Source organism: Buteo buteo, chromosome 3, assembly GCF_964188355.1.
Source record: "Buteo buteo chromosome 3, bButBut1.hap1.1, whole genome shotgun sequence".
Lineage (NCBI taxonomy): Eukaryota > Metazoa > Chordata > Aves > Accipitriformes > Accipitridae > Buteo > Buteo buteo.
In genome coordinates this window covers 65,724,695-65,744,403 of record NC_134173.1, presented here as the reverse complement: position 1 = coordinate 65,744,403, position 19,709 = coordinate 65,724,695, and the positions used below count along the sequence as shown (strand labels likewise).

Genomic DNA, 19,709 nt, shown 5'->3' with positions numbered 1-19,709 from the left:
GAGCTGATGAGAAGTAGATGCCATTTTTTATAATTGAAGTGATTTGCTTTTAACTTCAGGCTAGTGGGTTTTCTATCTTTGCTAGACTGAAAAGCCCTCTGCTATCACATTTGGGTAATGTGTGTGTATACTGTGATTGTCCCCAAACTTATCTTTGTAAAACACAGCAGTTTGAGGTAGAGCTTTTCTTTGTGAGGCATGCTTTTCTACTCTCTTAATTTTTCTTATGACTCTCTTTTGGATTATTTCCTCTCTTGCAACACCCTTGATGACCTGTGCATGCTTTAGCTGGATCCAGTGTCCTGGCGTCTAGACTTAATTGCTGTCATTTATCACTGTTGGTTATTATTGGAATAGACAATATTTATCACTGTGTACCAATATATCACTGGAGACTGTTAGAGCTCTGTGTTGAACAGTTCTGCCTTTTGTAGATTTCTTGGTACTGAAGAATTTCTGTCAAATAATGGACTTTGTACTATTATTAGGATTCCTTTTGTTCCTAATCTACTGAAAAGACTGTTTCTTGTGTCTTTTGCTTCACTGAGCAGTCTGTAGCATTTCACTTAAGCTTACTGCTATCCCTGAGCTTTCCCCTTGTTTTTTCCCCCATTTGTTTATATGTAGTCTGAGGGGAAGGATTAAATTTTGGTCAACTTTTTCATCTAGTTATGATTAACATTGGTGACCCTTTTGTTCGAATGTGACTTTAGAAGAGTCATATTTAAAAAATAGTCATATATCTTTGAAGTCAGATTCTTTCCTCAAGTCTGAGTTCAGGACTTTTTCCACCTTCATGAAACTGGAACTGTTAAAGCACCATGTACATATAAACTGGGTTTTATTCTGTGGGCACATAATAAATATAACCAAGGCATAATCACTTGTAGCTAAGCTGTGGCTAATCTTTATTTTGTTGATCAGTTTATCTGACAAGCTGAGGTCTAGTCAAGAATTCCATGGTGTCAAATTCAGTATTTTTATGTTTTCTAATTTTTAGAAATCCTGTTGCAGAAATTACAGAAAGGCCTTTTCAGTGTCTGTTTATTGAATTAAAGTCCTGTGTGATGACAGTTTTGGGGTCATGGCGTGAGGGAAGGTTTTGAACATTTTTAGCTGAGTGCATGGACGTGCTGTTCTCTTCTGTGTATTAATGGTCAATATTCCCTCTCCTTCTGCTTTAGATGCGTGGTCATTGATCCATAAATGTCCAAGATGGTTCGCCTCTGACTTGTCAGTGACTTGTAAACAAGTGATGCAATTTTCAATATAGTACCATTTCCCCTTTTTCTTCTGTTTACTTGCTATTTCCTAAATAGGCAGCAATGATGATCTTAGTGTGTTCTACTCATGTATCTCCCCACTATGTGTCAGTAGCATCACCTTTGTTGAATACCTATAAGAATACAATTTTCTGTTGTTACCATTTAAGTTTCTAATATTGTCAAATTAGGCATTAAAGCAGCTTTTTTCTTCAGGCTTTCAGAGGGATATGATGAGGTGTTTTCAGCATTATTATTATTATTAGTATTAATTCCAATTTATTGTCTTTATTCCAATTCATATTCTTTCCTGTTTTCTCTCTTTTTTTTTTTTTTTTTTTTTTTTTGTGTAGCTAGTTCAGGACCTTCCCAAATACTCAAACCACTTTGCTGCATAAACAGTTGTTTCTTTTTCTGTGGAGGTGGAAGCCACCAAAAATGATACATTTCCTTATCCTGTGCCAGCCAGATGGCATTTCATAATTCTGTGCCTTGCATCACTTTAACTGATGGTTCATTTCCAGTTCTGTTGTCTTTCTGTCAAGGAACTGAAAGGAACTTCAGAAGGTCCACTCAAGTTTTTCATGTCCTTCAGAGTTCAGTGAACTGTAACATATTTCATAGAACCATGTCTCTACTACCAGTGGATCCTTTCTAACCAGCTTCAGAAGTCAGCCCAATTTGAGCAAAAGTCTGCTGTTGTTGCTTGTGGGAAGATGTGTACCACTCTTTTATCCTTAAGAGCTTTGAGATCATAGTAAATGTTAATGGAATTCAGTGAAAAAGAGTACGATCTAAAGGGGCAAGAACTGGAATCTAGAGTACATTTATTATACCATTAAAATTATAAAAAGAGCGGTATTGTGCTAAAGCACAGAAGCTAGGAAAATTGCTGACAACTAAAAGAGGAACGGATGTGGCTTGATGGGGGAACCTTTAGGGAAAATGGTAAAAAACTTTGAATGCTACTTTTTGCACTACTTAAATGACATCAAAGGTAGCAAAGAATTTAATGTTGCAAACATCCTTTAGCAGCATGACCTCTGCTTCTGCCTAACAGGTCTAAAGGAGCTCAATATATTCAACTTCCAAAGAACAGGCTTCAAATTGTGTTTGGAGCCATTTAAGAAAGCGAGTTTGGTATTTTAGGTTCATACCATGCAAGTCGTCCTTCCCCTGTGGCATTTTGCAATCTGCTGCTCACCTTCCTTATCTGTTGGTCTCACTAGGAGTTGAAGGAATTTAAGATGCTGCCAGGGGACCCACAATTTGAAGTCGTTGCTCAAGCAAGCCTTGAAGGCTGGCAGTTTTGTTTAAACAGTGGGCAGACAGAACTGTGTAATGAGGCATGCATAACGCCAGCCCTCGCTGTTTGGCAAGGCCAGCATCGTTCTGTGAGCACTGTGAGCGCCAAATTCACCCCACCAGACAGAAGGACAGAAATGAGCTTTTGAACTTTCTAATGGTTATGGTAAAAGTTCCACATGTTCAGCACTCTAAATCTTCAAAGCATCTTATGAACCACATATATTGGATGGGAAATAGCTGTTAGCTTACAATGAATACTGTGAATTAGGCAATCATTTTATATAGTTTTTAAGGCTTGAATCCTTGTTTATAGGTTAGGAGTGTGATTATTTTAATGTTGTCTTACCTTACAAAGGTGCTAAGAACTTCACAGATGGAAATGTATGTTTGTATAGTCTGAAGCAATCTTGGTAGAGGTCTCTTAAGTTTGCCTTTCCTAAAAATTGAGGTGTATTAGCCTAAACAAAACATGGTGCTAACATGATTGCCTTCCTCCCTGTGTTATAATGGAAAGACGTGCTTTGTATGTCAAAATGCCATTGATTTTAAAACTCTCCTACTGGCTCTGTGCGCAGGTGTAAGTATCTGTTTTGGTCGTTAGGTCAAAATGAGATCTAGGAAAGTTTTATGTCCTAAAAAGAGTAAAGAGGACACAATGGGGTGTCAGGAAAGAACAATTATTACTATCTGGGCTGTAGAAGACTGGTAGTTAAACCGTAGTTACAGCTGTGTACTTCTTCAAAAAGTCCAGGTTCCTAGTTAATCTTCAGAATGCTTTCAGAGTAGGAGAATACTGCCTTTTTATACATAGGTCAACTGCCTTCAGCAACATCAGAGCTGTATCAGGAGTAGTTAGGCACTTGGCAGCAGTTGCCAAGTGAGCTAGGTGAAGCAAGCGTGAAGACTCGGGCATTTCTGTTTCTTAGTAGGATTCTCAGCAAGAGAACACATTTGTAGCTTTGGTGGAATTTTTTTAGCATTCAGCACTGCACAATGTCCAGCCTTGTTTGCAATGTTGAATACTTACGGCTCTCTGTCCTCCAAACTCCTCAGTGGGGATCTGGTCTGACAAAAGGTTCATCATACCTGGAGCGTCACGTGAATTCAAGTTTTTTGTGTATGGATCATTTTGAGGAATTGGTGCCCATACAAGATCCCTGCTGGCATTGTAGGTATCTGTTAAAATATGATGCAAACCCTACACAGCTTTACTCCTTGTATCTTACGAGTGTTTTTCAAATTTGACTTCTTAATACATTTTACTTAAATTTGTTGGAGTTTGTGGGTGAGTAGAGAACTGATTTTTTATTACATTAAAAGAAATAATTTAAGATGGAAGGAGACTTTTTTTTTTTTGTGAAATTATTGCAACTTCAGGTGTTTCATCTTACAGTCCGCAAACATTCGTTTTAAATCTGATTCTTGACAGGTAGGGTGGCTTTTTTTTTTTTTAATTATTCTCTAGTTATTGGGTTCCTCCAGGGGAAAAATAAGGCCTTGTTAATACCCGCTGTTTGTTTCTTTCGTGGAAAGGAGGGAAGAGGTGAGAAAAAAAAAGTAATGTTGAAGTAAAGTAAGTTTACTCTTTTCACACATAGTAAACAGACACATGTGCATATCCTTAGAAATACATGTATTAATCATTGTATATAATGTTCAGAGAGGGAGAAGTTTTACATTACTGAATACACTGAAATTTTACTTCAGAATCCTTTGCTTTGAAAGCTTTCCAGTGTATTAATATTTGCTTGGATGATGACGGTGCAAACACCATACTCTGTGGTCACACATGCTTACTGATGAAGACTGAGCAGTACTTTTACTGCAGTTTAGGCCAGGTGCATCTGGGCACGAGCTAGTTCTAAGGGCAGAATTTGCGGATATATGCTTTTTTGTATGAGTGAATATCCTATTTCTGGATGTAATCCTCATAAAGTTACTGCCTGTGAACTGCTGAACAGGAGCCCTCTTCCTTACCAGGCAACGTTTAAGCCTGGGTGCTGCAGAGAGCTAGCTGTCTCTCGGGAGAGAGGGGCTGAGGGTGCGAGCTTGCTGGAGGGTTGGGACTGAAGATTGCTTTGCACCAGAGCAGCTTCTTTGCACTACCTTGTGTGGAAAGATTCAGTCATTTCCACCCAAAGCAATGAAATAAAAAGCTCAGTCAGCCATTTCATCTTCAGATACCCCGCCCTCCAAAACAAATATTAAAAAGAAAATGTAGGTTTTGGCCCATACATATCCCAGTAATTTCCACTGATTAAGTTGGTGCTTGTAATTGGGATCTGGACAGGCCATGTTTTGCAAAATACAAGTATCTTTTTATTTCAGTAGAGGAAGTTACAAGATTTATATAGTCCCTTTGATATTTTATTTAACCCAGTAACTGCTTGGGAAGGAAAGAGTCTGTTTAGTTTACCTTTGTCCTAGATTCAGTTTTAATATCTAATGTTTAAATGAAGGGGGGTTGATCTTTATTCCTAATGATTCATGCTGCCTCAAAGCACAGTGGTTTCTAGTTGTGTGCTGCCTTTCCCACTGGGGGATGCAAACAAAAGAACAATAATTTCAGACTCCTCCTTCAGTTTCCAAGAGAACCTTAGCTGCTCAGGGATAGCTTTGAATTTTAAAAGCATTTTTCTTCCAAATTATGTATTGATTGCACACAAAATAGCAGTGCTGTAATATGCAATTTAAAACAAATGCATGATGGTGCTCATTTGCTTTTAATGCTGCTTTTTCCAGCAGAAAAACAAAAAGGGGATTCTGTTCCCATAAACCAGTCTTGCAAAATCCTTACAAACATTTATTAGTCTAGACACAAAATATTCTCAGCCGGCCTCAGCTTGACGATGGCAAGGAAGGAAAAAAAAAAAAAGTAAGCTAATATTGTACTTGGCTGTCAAAAAAGGGAAAGAAAAAAAAAAAAGCTTGCCCCAGGCTAGTGAACCAGTAACATTTTGCTGGGGCTGCCTACAACAACAGATGCATCTTATTCCCATGGGCTTTCCAGGCCTGCCTATTCTCTTATGCTAAACTTGGACGGTCTCATAAACATTCTCTTTGAGTACCACACCCCAGTCGTATCCTGGGCTCTTCTAATTTGGTTGATTTAATAATGACAGTAAACATGTTCATCTTGCCTCTCCTTACCATTCTTTGTATTCCCCTGTGTCCCCCCAGATATCATTTAACTAATGCATTAATTCAAAAACAATCCTAATATATGGGAACTGGAATAATTGATAGAAATCAAAATGGTTTAAAATAGGTGATCTAATCACAGTTTAAATCTGCATGTAGGGAATCTTGATTTAAATTATTTCTTCTAATCTTGCTTTGCATTTGTGCTTTTGATAACTTTCATAAATGGCGAATGATTCTCATTGTTTGCTATTGTGGTAGTTTGCAAAATTTTGTTTTGTAAATGGATAAATGATAATCGGTGAGTGTTTATTTTATCAGTCCTTTATCTCAACATACACTCACTCAGATTATTGATTTTTACTTTTCATAGTTTTCTTAGAAAATAGTGAATTATGCATATCTTGGTTTTTAGATAATGATTAGTTCCTGTTATTCACAATTTATGTCAAACTGCATTTGGTTGGAAATTAAAATTTAATTAAAAATTCCCCTAAACAGCATAACATGTCTGTATTATTAATTAAACTACTGTAAATGTGTAGAATATCTAAAATACATTTATTCAAGCACCACTTTTTTTTTTAAACTTGTAGATGTATGAGACAAAATATGATACTTTTTTTATACTTACTAGATTAAATCTGTTGTTTCTGTGATGACGTATCCATGTCTGTTAAGATTTTAGCCCTGGCAGAGCTCATGCTCAAACCTGAATTGGAGATCTTGCATGGAAAACAACCTGGCCTGCTTTTTCAACTTTGAGGCAGGACACTTCTGTCATTCAGAAAATAATTCTTATCTTCACTCGGTGCAGATGTCTACAAAGTGAATGTCTGTCTGTAAGGTTAGTCACTGACTACCACTAATTCAGTGTTTTCACTAAGAATTTCCGACTTGGTTAACTAAGACAGCTTGCTTCTAAAAAAAAAATTACATGAACTAAAACTGTCTGGTTTAACACTGATTTTTATTTTTTTCTCAGTGCTTTTATCCCATTAATAAAAACTTACCTGTTTATAGTTAGAACAGTACTTCAGACAGTCATCGGTGCTCTTAATGTTGGTAAATCAGATAGGTGTTACTCATATGAGGGAATGTGTTCACTGTGTTCTTGAAACATTAATGTAAATTAACAAAGTGTTTCTGACTAAAACTGCTTTTGATTTTCCTACTCTAAATAATAGGAGGTTTAAACATAATACTGATTCTTCTCTTCCTTCCTCCCCAACTCTAATGCTGTCCTGTTTTGTGCTGTGTAAATTTTTTTAGGCTTTTCTGTTGCTTCTTAGATGTGTTTTTATCAAGACATACAGTATTTTTAAATACAATTCTACTGCCCGTTCTCATTTAAATCTGTGAGAGTATGATTTTGACCCTAGGATATTTATGCAGCTTTAAACTACCTATATATGTTAAAACAGAACTAATCTGATTTTTTAATGGTATTTAAATCCAATGCAAAAAAGAAGAAAACAGCCTCACAGCTATTCATTTTAAGTACAGTGTTTTAGTTAACTACATACTTTCCACTTAAATCCTGTTGTGCTGATTTTCCACCATTATACTAGTACATGGGAGACCAAAAATGAAACTGGGTAGTCTCTTTTTGGTAATCTTTTCTCCTGCTTCCCTGCCAGGACTGAACATTGGAGGTTTGTGTTGCTTACAAGACAGGCAGCTCCAGCAGAACAGGTCAAAAGGTGCAGCCTCCAGCTTGACTCAGCCAGTGGCTCCCAAAGTGGCGGTTGTCCTCCCAAGCAGGCTTCTGCGTAGTTAGGAGAGGGGTCATGTGTCTGGTGGAAAGTTAAGTCACAGAGGTGAGGTTCACAGTAAAAGTTTGGGGTGTCAGCCTGGATAACAGTGGCGTAGGGAACCAGTCTGGTGAAAAACTTGATGATCCTTGCTGGGTTACTTCGCTGCTGTGTGGAAGGCCTTCATTTAGGTGAGCCGGGAGCAGTGTGGGACAACATCAGGCTACTGCTGGGCTCCAAGGCCAGCAGCGCTTGTGAAGTAGAACATGTTAAACATGGTAGCTGCAAACCTCCTGGTCTCTGTGCCATGGGCTGAGGTATTTGTTCTAGTCTGCTGACTCTTCAAGACCATTCATTACTCTGTGGTAACTTGAGTACACAAGTCATGTATCTCTCTGACTTCTGCGGGTGACCATACTTCAAGATTCAGCTTTTTATTCCACATGTTATACTTGGAAGGCTCTATAGTCCCCTGTCTTTTACCTTTTTTTGTCAGTGGGCTGATTGACAGTAAACAATGTTTATCCACTCTGTGAATGCATGATGGTGGAGGGCAGAGGGGGGATCAGTCTTTGTCACACACAGGATAAGACATTATCTCCCACAGAAATCAGCGGGAGCATCTAAGGAGTACAGTACAGTACTCAGCAGGGGAGTGGAGTCAGGTCACTTGCAAATAAAAACGCTTTGCTTTTTGCAAAGGTTAACTTGGTACACAGTGGTATTTTACTAGATAGTTGAGACCTGCAGAGAGTGTTTATGCAGGCAGCTTGGGCTACCCTCCTTGCTTTTAGTTATAAGCTGAAACATCCCAAAATCTCGGGGAGAAAAATTAGAGTAGAAGGGACTTCTGGAGATCATTTAGTCCAGCTTCCTGCTCAAAGCAAAGTTAACTGTGAAGATAGATAGGGTTGTTCAGGGTCTCACTAAGTTTTAAAAACTTCCAAGTAGGAAATGCCTTAAAAGTTCCGAGCAGATCTCCACAACCTCTCCAGACAACTGGTTGCAGTCCCTCGCCGGCACTGAGATGCTGTTATTCTAATCACACCTCAAAAGTAATGTACATCTGTAGCAGACCAAGATTATGTTGGTATTGCAGTGACAGGCAGGTAAACCTGAGCTAGCTTGACAGTCTTACCCTAGTCCTGGCAGTAATTTAGTGCTGCCCTGGGAGTACTTCCACTTAATGGCAGTGACCAAGTACCGTGAATATGGAGAGGGAAACTTAAGTGTTGTATTTCTGTTGTGAAAGTGCTGCTGCATGACCAGCGTTGGTTGTATCAGGTCAGAGGATAACATCCTGAAGAAATTCTGTAAGATCAGCTGTGCTTGCAAGCATGAACACAAGATTTTTATGCATCCCTCCAGTATGAAGTCTGTCAGTAGGGACTAGGTGAATTCTTGGTTTTGTCTGTCCTTAATTTATGTGATTCAACTTAAAATTGTAAAGCAGTTATATGACACTGGAAGCATTCTGGAGTCACATTAAAAAAAAAAACTTAAAAAAACCTTTAACCTTTATCAGCTCCAAAGGCACATTTTTTACGTCTTAAGTGGAGAAGCAAATCATATGGCAAATAAAATAAAGGACTTCTTAATGCACTCTGCACTTCTTGATCTTCTCACAAAGTTGTAGCAGACCTAAGAGGCTGGAGGAGGCTTTAAGGAGGGCATGGGGTGGGAAGCAGGTGGGTCTGGAGCATCTAGAAGAGGTTCTGAGGAAGCACATGTGAGCAAAAGCCCATGGCGGCCTTAGTGGTAGAGGAAGCTTTAAAGGGTAGTTGCGGTCTTGGTAATGTGCCTTAAAGTCTTCACCTTGACGTGCGCTAACCTAGGTCCATGCAATAGAACTGTTAATTTTTTTTTTTCTTTTCAAGTGACACTCCAAGTCCTTGCTTTTTCCTCATTCATAAAACACTGTCTCATACAAACACTGGATTTATACATTTATTTCAAGTATTTGGGGATCCTTTACAAGTTACTTAAATTATGGGTCTGTGTCCTGGTGTATGCAAGTCTGCATGTACATGTGGAGCATGCAGCAGTGCATATTAGTGTTACCTGCTGAGTCCATTCTAAGTACTTGTTTTCAGTTTCTTACGATCATTGAAATGAGAATTTCTCACATGTTTCTATTTGGAGGCTGCTTTTGTTCTCTGTTCATTGAGTTTTGGGGGAACATTCAGCAGGTTCAAGAGCAAAATCAACAGTGAGGAGGGAAGCAAGGAGAGGAAGAGAGGCAGTATCAGTGTAAAAGCCATATTATCTTTCTATTTCTGAACAGCTCTGTGCCTCAGGGATTTGACATAGGAACTTGAAATTTGGCAAGGATCTACCCCTGAGGTCTGAGAAATGCATTCCACTGTTTAGAGGAAAAAAAAAATGGCAGAATTATGAGTCATAAGGTATCACTACCTTTTTGTATCCAAGGCAGAATTTGCAGGATGTTTTGTTACCTGCTCTTGGATCATGCTTTTATGCCTGTCATGCACACTTGCAGGCTGCTTTAAACCACCTGTATTAAATGGATTGTCATCCTCCATCTGTCTGGGTTATTGTATTGGCATGCATCAACATAGTCCTTAAACTGCTGCTGCTTCTTGCGCTCCTGCACATACCACTGGCTTAGCAGGAGGTATAAAAGTGTTGGGAGCTGGTAAGCCTTGAGATCTAGTCCTCCTTCTTTAAGGGTAGAGGCCTACCAATACTGTTAACTGCTGTTGAAAAGATACCACTTTGCTACAGTGACAGGCAAATATTAATGAAAGCACATAGCAGCTGATTTGAAATCTGGTTTCCAATGTGACAAGGGCACGTACAGTTAGTTGCCATCAGTGGAGGAGGGGTAGAGGAGAGGGAGACAATCTGTGCTGAGCTGTGTCACCTTTAAAAGCGTGGGGGTTCCTGTATAGCAGGGGGGATGATTAGAGAATGAGTTGGGCTATCTAGCAAAGGAGACCATCTGTAGGACTGCTGCTTTGGTCTCTGAAGAAGCTAAAAGGTGTCTGGGGACATAAACTTTGGGAAGTGAAAGGAAGGTCTTGTACTTCCAGTGCTAGACTAGGGCCTGGGAAAACAAAGGTCTCTATAAATTTTTTCGCCTGGGAAAAAAGAAAATACAGATTCAAGTCAAAAGGAACATTTTGTGAAATCATGTCTGTGCCAGATTGTTTCATTTTAAAGGAAATCCCAGGAGAATAAAACCTTTTGTTTTGATGTTTTAAGGAGAACCTTTCTTGATAAATGGGTTTTAAAATTAATAATTTTTTACTGTTTTGGGTTTTTTTAAAGCCAATATGAAACATTTTGGGGGTTGAATTAAATGTTTATTCAACCCAAAGCACATTTAAAAATCTTTTCATGTCAATAATTTATCTCTTCCTCCTTTCCTTTTTCTATGTAACAGCACAGCAAGCAAAACAAAACAGAGCTGTAACTATGCAAAAAAAGTATACCTAACTCTGCTGCCATTTTATTGGGTATGATTAAGCATTTACCTAAGCCTGATAGTCACTTTCAAGAACAATCCTGCAGAGATGTCTGATGTTAAAAGTACTGAGTGCTCACAATTTGAATTGAACACTATAGGGGTCAAAAAAAAAACCCCAAAATCTGCCTATGTGAGGTTTAGCTGCCAAGGTGACCAAATCATGTAGAAAATACGTGCTTATGTGACTGAGGAGCAGAGACACGCACCATATATGTTAAAGCTACTTCTTCATCACTGCACCTGTGATTGTTAAGTACTTGTCATGTTTGATCAGTAGCTTCTATGTGATCAGACATAAAAACTGGTTATGGCTTTGTGTGTCAAGAGCAGTGGCACAGGCTACTGTGCTCACTGTAGAGGTACCTGGGGGATATTTTATAACAGAGAAAGATAATCTAGGTCATTTAGTGGTCACTTCTGGCCTGAAATTCTGAAGTTTATTTTGATGGAACCTGCTCATTACCCATTAAAACCAGTGGGGATGGGAGGTAACTGAGAAAGTCTGGTCGCATGTCCTGTGGCAGGCTCCTTTCAGCTTCCGCTGGGCCTCATGTCAGCTGCTCAGTGCTCCAGCACGATCTGGCTTTGGCATACCCTGAAGCTGTGTGTGGGCAAGCAATACAGTAGCTTTTGGTACTTGCCTCCCTCATTACAAATTGTAATGCGGCAAGGACCCTTAATGTTTGTAGCACACGTGAAGTCTTGCTGAAATCAGTTTGACAAGTTTCGCTCCTGTGTTGAATTAGAACCAGACTGCATTTTAAAAGAGGGATCAAATGTGAATATTGCAGGGTTTAGATAGAGATGTGGCTTTATTTTGGAGTCACAAGCAGTAATGCCCTCTGAACTTTGCAGATAATGAACAACTGAAGAAAATGGCATGATAAAACAAAGTCCTTCACCCTCCTCACTGAGAGGCACCACAGATCAGAGCAGATTAGCCTACACTGAGCTCTGTGCAGAATAGTTTTTGACATGGATACATCTACTCTGAATGAATGGTCATAGTTAGAAGGAAGCTAAACAAAGGATCAAAAATTGCATATTGTCATGGATTAATGAGATGCTATAAGGAGAAGACAAAACGATGTTTTCTGTGTTGAGAGAGATGGTAGGCAATTTGTAATCTAGGTGATTTTAAAAGTTGGGAGCAGTGTCTATTGCTTCATCTTGTCCTGAGTCACCCTGCTTGTGCATGTTCTTAAAATCACATTATTTGGCTTTGGATTTTTTGTTGGCATGCTTTTCCTGCACACTGGATGGAAGTGTCATACAGCAAGCAGGGAGAAATGCCTTTTCATAAAGCGTACAACCTGAACACACAGTGAACACTTTCTGTAAACTCATTTATTTTCTTGCTGCATCAGCTACTCCTGTTTGGGGGAGGGAAGGAAGAGGTGGGCAAAAATTTGTGCTAGAAACAGATTCTTTTACGTGTGTCTTCTGTTGTCAACCCTTTGTCTTTTCCTTCTCAAACTATGATCAAAGGGGCAGAAGGTTTCTGCCTGCATTTAGAAAATATTTATATAAATCTTTATCCAAATCTGCTATAGAGACAACTTTAAATGCTGAATTCCACTCCAGAGGATAAATCTGTCTTAATATAATTATTAATGAATTGGGATTATCAACTGTTTATGGTCTGTTTCTGAAGAGCAGTGTCCTGAGCAATTGCCTGCCCAAAGATAAAATATAAGATCTTGGACCTTCATAAAAAGTAAGTGCAGGCATACTTTTTTGTTCCTGGAAAAATGTCTGTTACATGGGCTGGTTTTGCTAGGAATGTCAGTTGTATGAAAATTTGAGGTAAAATTACAGAAGGAGATTGCAGTGATGAATGTCTTGGGAGATTAAGAGTGCAACTAATTGAAATCTTGTCTCCAGATTCTTTCATTGAAAAATGGTGCTTTTGACATAAAGCAAACACCTGGAATATTTCATTACAAAACCAATTGCACAATATAATGTCAATATTAACAGTGAGGGATATAATACAGTCCATATAAAAATAGAAAATCTTAAACAATATTAACTCATGTATTTGATGGTAAAGTATGTAAGGGACAAGCCAAAGCAATCTCTGAAATATCAGTGATGATCTTCAGGAGTTCATGGAGTATGGGAGGAGGTCTCAGAGGACTTGAGACAGGCAAGCATAGTACCTAGTCTTAAATGAGGGAGAGGCATGAGCAGTGGAGGAGAACATGTAGGAAATCACAGATTGGTTAACAGATCTTCATTGCCAGGACAATACAGGAAGAATCACTAAAAATCAGTCTGTAAGAACCTAGAGAATTGTAACAAGGTTCTTAAAATAGTGGATTTGTCAAAACCAGACTATGTCAAGCCAATCTCATTTCATTTTTTGCTGCAGTAGTTGGCCTACTGGAACGGGATGTTGCAAACCTTACTGAAGTCAAGATACACAGCAAGGTCCCGTGTGGCGTTCTTGTGAGCAGTACAGGAGAGGTGTTTCAGAGGAACTGAAGTACAAGGGTGGCACATAATTGGTTTGATAAACTACTCGAGTGTGAGTTTTCTTAATCTCCTGGTAAACAGAGAGAACGTGTCAGGTAGGGTGCTACAGATGGAATAATCCCATTAGCACCAAAGAGAAGGGAATGGAGGTTTCTGTAAAGTCTGTGGAGGAAAGAAGGCTGGGAAGGGTTGCAAGCATCTTGCTTTGTTGAGATTTTAGTGAATGCTGGTGTAGCTCTTCATAGCCCTGAATTAAACAGAGTTTTGAAATCACAACATCCTTTAAAAAAAACAACACATCTTACATAGCATAGTCAGAAGAGCATAGATGCAGCTTTCTTTTTCTGAGACCTGTTTGCATCAAAGAAACCTGTTGCTCTGTTGGTAAACAGTGGAGGGATAGGATAATCTGCCTGTGTGCCACGAGTGAAACTGAACCACAGCAAACAGAGATGTGATACAGAGATTTAGCTAAAAGGCTGCAAGTGATCCAATTGCACATGGACCTGTAGGCTTACAGGCATTGTGAACACTATTGGGTAAATGAGGGCACTGGAGAAAAACACAGATTTGTTGGACAGGTTTCCCATTTTATTTATTATCTCCAGTCTTATTTCAAGCATGCTTCAATACTGCATGTCAGGTCAAATGTTGCTTTCACTTGTGCTCTCTGCCATCTCAGAGCAGCACCCTCAGCAAGCCCTTACGCTTAGTCAGGCTGCCCTGCATATAGATCCTATGTGCTGTGCTAGGGATGAGGTACTGCAGAGTACTGCAGTCACTTTTTGAACTGCAACTTCAGTCAACAAAACTAGCTGTTAAGTAGCTTTTGAAAATGGGCATTTCTGGCATTTTTGAAATTTTAGTCAAGATCGCAGAAAGATTAGGTAATACCACCCAGCTTTTCCCCAAGAGCATTGCTTAACATTGAGTCTTGGCAGTTGTCTTTCTTTTGTCAAGAGCCCTCTAGCCCCATAGAGAAGCAGTATGCTTAATAATGGTCTACCTCTTGTCCCTCAGGATCCAGAGACAAACAGATCCATTTAGCTTTGCTTCATGGTTCTCTCACTGCACAGATAAATGAGATGGCCTGCAATACATTCTATATACATTAAAATAAGTATCTTTTACACTTCTGTGCAGTTTTACAGACTGCCAGCATTAACTTGTGGAAGAAGGGTATCTTTCAACTTCAGTACTATTAAATAATTGTCATCCCAGAATGATGATTACCCACGATTTATTGAGCATTGTCAGTGTCTTTAATGCCGTGTAACTGTATCCTTGGCATAAAAAGCCTATCACATCAGGCTGTGCACTTTGGTTGTAAGTACAGAAGTAGTGCAGAGTGTGACTGTTAAAAGCATTTTGGGAGGATTTTTATGGAAAAGTGAGGTAAGGCACACAGTTTCAAAAACAGAGCTTATGGAGCAGCAATGAGTGGCAGCTATGGATGAACACTTCTGTCTTTTGCCTAAAGAAAAAATGTGAAGCTAAGAATTATTTATCTTCCTTCTTACCCACAGCCTCTGCGTTCCCATAATCAAAAAGAAAGAACCATCTTACCATACGGTGAAAAGTAGTATTTCTTTTCCCCTTCCCATTATCTTGTAACTGCCTTTCTTCCTTTTACACTGTTCTTTTTCCTTTAAGACTTTGTCATGAACAAAGCTGGCCTTCTGTTTTTAACCTGTTACATGCTGTTCCCTTTCTAAACCTTCTGAAACAGCTACTGATTATTCCCCTTGAACTTGAGCATGCCCCCACTTTGGGAAGTAGATGATATTCCACTGTCTTAAAAATTCATGTACCTATGGGATTTCTGGTATGGGAAATCAGTAACTGATTTTATTTCAAGAAGAAAGCTATTACGGAGTTTATAACCCTCTGCAGAAGTTTGTGCATCATTTCCAACAGACTAGTTGTGGTCCCTGTGGGATAAAATTCACTCCAGTCTATGCTATTTAAGATTTTATTTATTCCCTGAATTTCCGTAGGCCTTAAATTTATTTGGTGGTACTTTTGGTTTTCTTAGAAATGGACAAAGGAGTTCCAAACAGAAAATACCTAATTTTGTTTGGCTTCTGCTTGCTATATCAGTCTTTAATGTTTTTTCTCTCTGGTACAGTTCACACAATCAATCATGTCCCTGTTAATGCATAGAGGCATGAAAACAGATTTTAGTTAATTGCCATGTGCTAGCAATCAACTTTTATTGGTTTGGGATTGGTCTTCAATTGGAGAATGACATTTGGGGAGCTAGGAAGAAAGGATAGTCATCTTTCGTCTGTCAAAGTGCCTTAAAAAGGCATTGTTTTGCCTGTTTTCATACTTGGGAAAAAGGCCCTGCACATGCTCATGCTTGCATATATAATGCAATAGGAAAAGACTCTAAGCCTGCCTTTTCTGGGACCCTTCACAACCTCTGACATGAAAGACATGACGGAGTCAGTAGTGGAGATGTCATACTGGGGTCAAGTTTGTGATAGGAAGGACTTGAGCTCACAAGGCAGTCAAGAGAAATTGTCATACCATAGGCAAAGCAGTCCAAATGCAAGAATGCAAAAATTATGTAGGACAACTGACCTAGCATTGTGTAAACAAAAAGGCTTCTGAAGAAAGGGAAACAGAAAATTACCTGGTTTACACCATCCTGTGTTTTATGCCTTTTAGTGCATTGACACAAACTAAAATGAATTTCAGCCTGTAATAAGTGGATTGGATTTTGCCTTTCTTAACCTAGCTTCGAGTAACTCTATTTGGAATGGGTCTGCTGGTTTCAGGGGATGGCAGTGGCAGACTTAAACCCAAAGGACTGAATTACCTTAAGCCAAAATATGTAGCAGAATAGAAGTTACTCTTTAAATTGAACTAATTCCCCTGTCTCTTCTTTGCTACAGGTGGTGGATGTGGACTTTAAAACAGTGTGTCTCAACATTTCATCCTCAACTATCTATTTTTAATCTGATTGCACTACAAAAGAAAAGCTGCTAATGGGATAAATGTTGAGACTTTACAAGAACTGACTTGAAGTACCGAAAGCCATTATTACTAATCAAGAAGAGCTTGAAGCTAAGTCTGTATCTGACCAGTCAGTATCATTTTCACATAACAGGCATGGCAAGTAAACGAAAATCAACAACACCGTGCATGGTCTTAGCCAACGAGCAGGATCCGGATCTAGAAATGGTATCAGACTTGGAGGAAGGACCACCTATACTCACGCCGGCAGATAACCCTACAGCAGAGAGCGTAACAAGTGATGAGGATGTTCATGAGTATGTGGATTCAGACAATCAGAAAAATACAAGTAAAGTAGAAGGTGGTTATGAGTGTAAATACTGTACCTTTCAAACTCCAGATCTCAATATGTTTACTTTTCATGTAGATTCAGAACATCCCAATGTAGTATTAAATTCATCCTATGTTTGTGTAGAATGCAATTTTCTTACCAAAAGATACGATGCGCTCTCAGAACATAATTTGAAGTACCACCCTGGAGAGGAGAATTTTAAATTGACCATGGTGAAACGTAATAATCAGACAATCTTTGAACAGACAGTAAACGATCTCACTTTTGATGGGAGTTTTGTTAGAGAAGAAAACGCTGAACAGGCCGACTCCTCTGAGGTCTCCTCATCAGGGATCTCAATTAGCAAAACTCCTATTATGAAAATGATGAAAAACAAAACCGAGAGTAAACGTATCGCTGTTTTCCACAATGTAGTTGATGACATTCCTGGTGAAGAAAAGGGAACTGAAAATGAGCCAAACTCTGAAGAAGTAGTAGAAAACCCACCACCAGCAGTTTCTGAATCAAAAGCAAGCCATTCAGTTGTTTGCAGCGCAGCAGATGTGGCTAATGCGGTAGTGACTCCAGCACCAGTTCTTCAGCCTGGAGTGGCACAGGTTATAACAGCTGTTACAGCTCCACAGAACTCAAACCTGATTCCAAAAGTCCTAATACCTGTAAATAGCATTCCAGCCTATAACACTGCTTTGGATAACAATCCTCTTTTGCTTAACACCTACAACAAATTCCCATATCCAACCATGTCGGAAATCACTGTTCTTTCCACTCAAGCTAAGTACACAGAGGAACAGATTAAAATATGGTTTTCTGCGCAGCGTCTGAAACACGGTGTGAGTTGGACACCGGAGGAAGTGGAGGAAGCAAGGAGGAAACAATTTAATGGCACAGTGCATACTGTGCCACAGACAATTACTGTTATTCCAGCACACATTTCCGCCGCTAGCAATGGTTTACCTTCAATTTTACAGACATGCCAAATAGTTGGTCAACCAGGGCTTGTTCTCACTCAAGTTGCAGGTGCAAATACGTTACCAGTAACAGCCCCAATAGCTTTGACTGTAGCGGGAGTCCCAAACCAAACACAGTTACAGAAGAGTCAGATTCACACTGCTCAGCCTATTGCAGAAACCAAACAAGTAGCTGCCGTTCCAGCCCCTCAGCCTATCAAAAATGAATCCACACTGATAAATCCTGACTCCTTCGGCATCCGAGCAAAAAAAACTAAGGAACAGCTGGCAGAATTGAAAGTCAGCTACCTTAAAAATCAGTTTCCTCAAGATTCAGAAATTGTTAGACTTATGAAAATAACGGGCCTGACTAAAGGAGAGATCAAAAAATGGTTCAGCGATACACGCTACAATCAGAGAAACTCAAAGAATAATCATGGGATTCATCTCAACAGTGATTCGTGTGCCACCATTGTTATTGATTCAAGCGATGAAATGAATGAATCTCCAACGGGAGTCACTCCACAGAGCAAGTCATCGTGGAGTGCTTTTCCTGATTTCACCCCACAGAAGTTCAAAGAGAAGACTGCTGAACAGCTGCAAGTCCTCCAAGCAAGTTTTCTTAATAACCCTGTCCTTACTGATGAAGAGATGAATAGGTTAAGAGCCCAAACCAAACTGACCAGGAGAGAGATTGATGCCTGGTTTACAGAAAGAAGAAAATCAAATGTCTCAAAGGAAGAGAGAGCTGACTTGAATGAGAGCAATGTTGGCAGCTCAAAAGAAGAGGCTGGAGAAACATCTGTGGGAGATGGAGGAGCAGCAGGAGCAAAATCAGGGTGTTCTACTTCAAGCAAAATAGGCAAAAAATCACCAGAGCAGTTGCACATGCTTAAAAGTTCCTTTGTCCGTACTCAGTGGCCATCTCCACAAGAATACAACAAGCTAGCAGAAGAAACTGGGCTCCCAAGATCAGAAATTGTGAGCTGGTTTGGAGATACTCGCTATGCCTGGAAAAATGGTGGATTGAAATGGTATTATTATTACCAGAGCGCCAATGCAAACAGTCTGAACGGCCAAGGCTTTGCAAGAAAGAGAGGGAGAGGAAGACCAAAAGGGAGGGGGAGAGGGAGGCCTCGGGGGAGACCTCGGGGAAGCAAGAGGTTAAATTGCTGGGACAGAGGTGTGTCTGTCATAAAATTCAAAACTGGAACAGCAATCCTGAAGGACTACTATATGAAGCACAAATTCCTTAATGAGCAAGACCTCGATGAACTAGTAGCCAAATCTCACATGGGATATGAGCAGGTCAGAGAGTGGTTTGCAGAAAGGCAAAGAAGATTAGAACTTGGAATAGAGCTGTTTGATGAGAACGAGGAGGAAGATGAAATGCTGGAAGATCAGGAAGATGAGGAAGAAACGGATGATAGTGATACTTGGGAACCCCCCCGACATGTTAAGCGTAAACTTTCAAAATCAGATTGACGTGCAATTTGGGATTTGGGGGCCAAAAACCTATTAATTAGGTTTGATGTTATGGTGAAGAGCCAAATGATTTTTTTGTGGCCTTCAGTTTAGCAAGCACCTGCTTAGCATCTTCCTTCCACCTAAAAGAACATGGGCAAGGTGCTACCTGTGCAGGCAACAACTATTTGCTTCCTTGCTACAAGAGATGGACATCCTGAGACCTAGCCTAGGACATGGGGTTATAAATCGGATCCAGTTCGGCTCCTCCTCTTCCACATTACCGATGGGAAGGTTCATGTTCATCATTCACGTGACTGCTTCTCAATATTTAATTGCCTTATGTTGTTTAATTCCAAAAAAACCAGACACATTTTTTTGTTGATGTAGGAGAACATTGCCTGCTCATGAAGGAGGAAAATACAAAAACCTCTTTTTGCAAACATCGCTTCACCTGAAAGGTTTCAAGGCCTGGGTTTATTTCTTAAGGAAAGAGTTGAAAACAAAAGAGAAGGGGAAAAGTGTGACAAAGGAATCAATGAACCTAGGGGT

At 39.6% G+C, this 19,709-nt stretch overlaps 1 protein-coding gene across 5 annotated transcripts in view; it reads left to right on the top strand.

The window, feature by feature from the left end:
* The window catches only part of ZHX1 (zinc fingers and homeoboxes 1), a 28,409-nt gene that overhangs the window by 1,969 nt on the left and 6,731 nt on the right, over positions 1-19,709 (top strand). For all 5 annotated transcript variants that reach the window (XM_075023899.1, XM_075023896.1, XM_075023895.1 and 2 more), the window contains one exon: positions 16,334-19,707. In XM_075023899.1, the coding sequence (XP_074880000.1) occupies positions 16,551-19,178 (2,628 nt within the window). In that variant the 5' untranslated portion in view covers positions 16,334-16,550 and the 3' untranslated portion in view covers positions 19,179-19,707. The remainder of the gene's footprint in view (positions 1-16,333; positions 19,708-19,709) is intronic.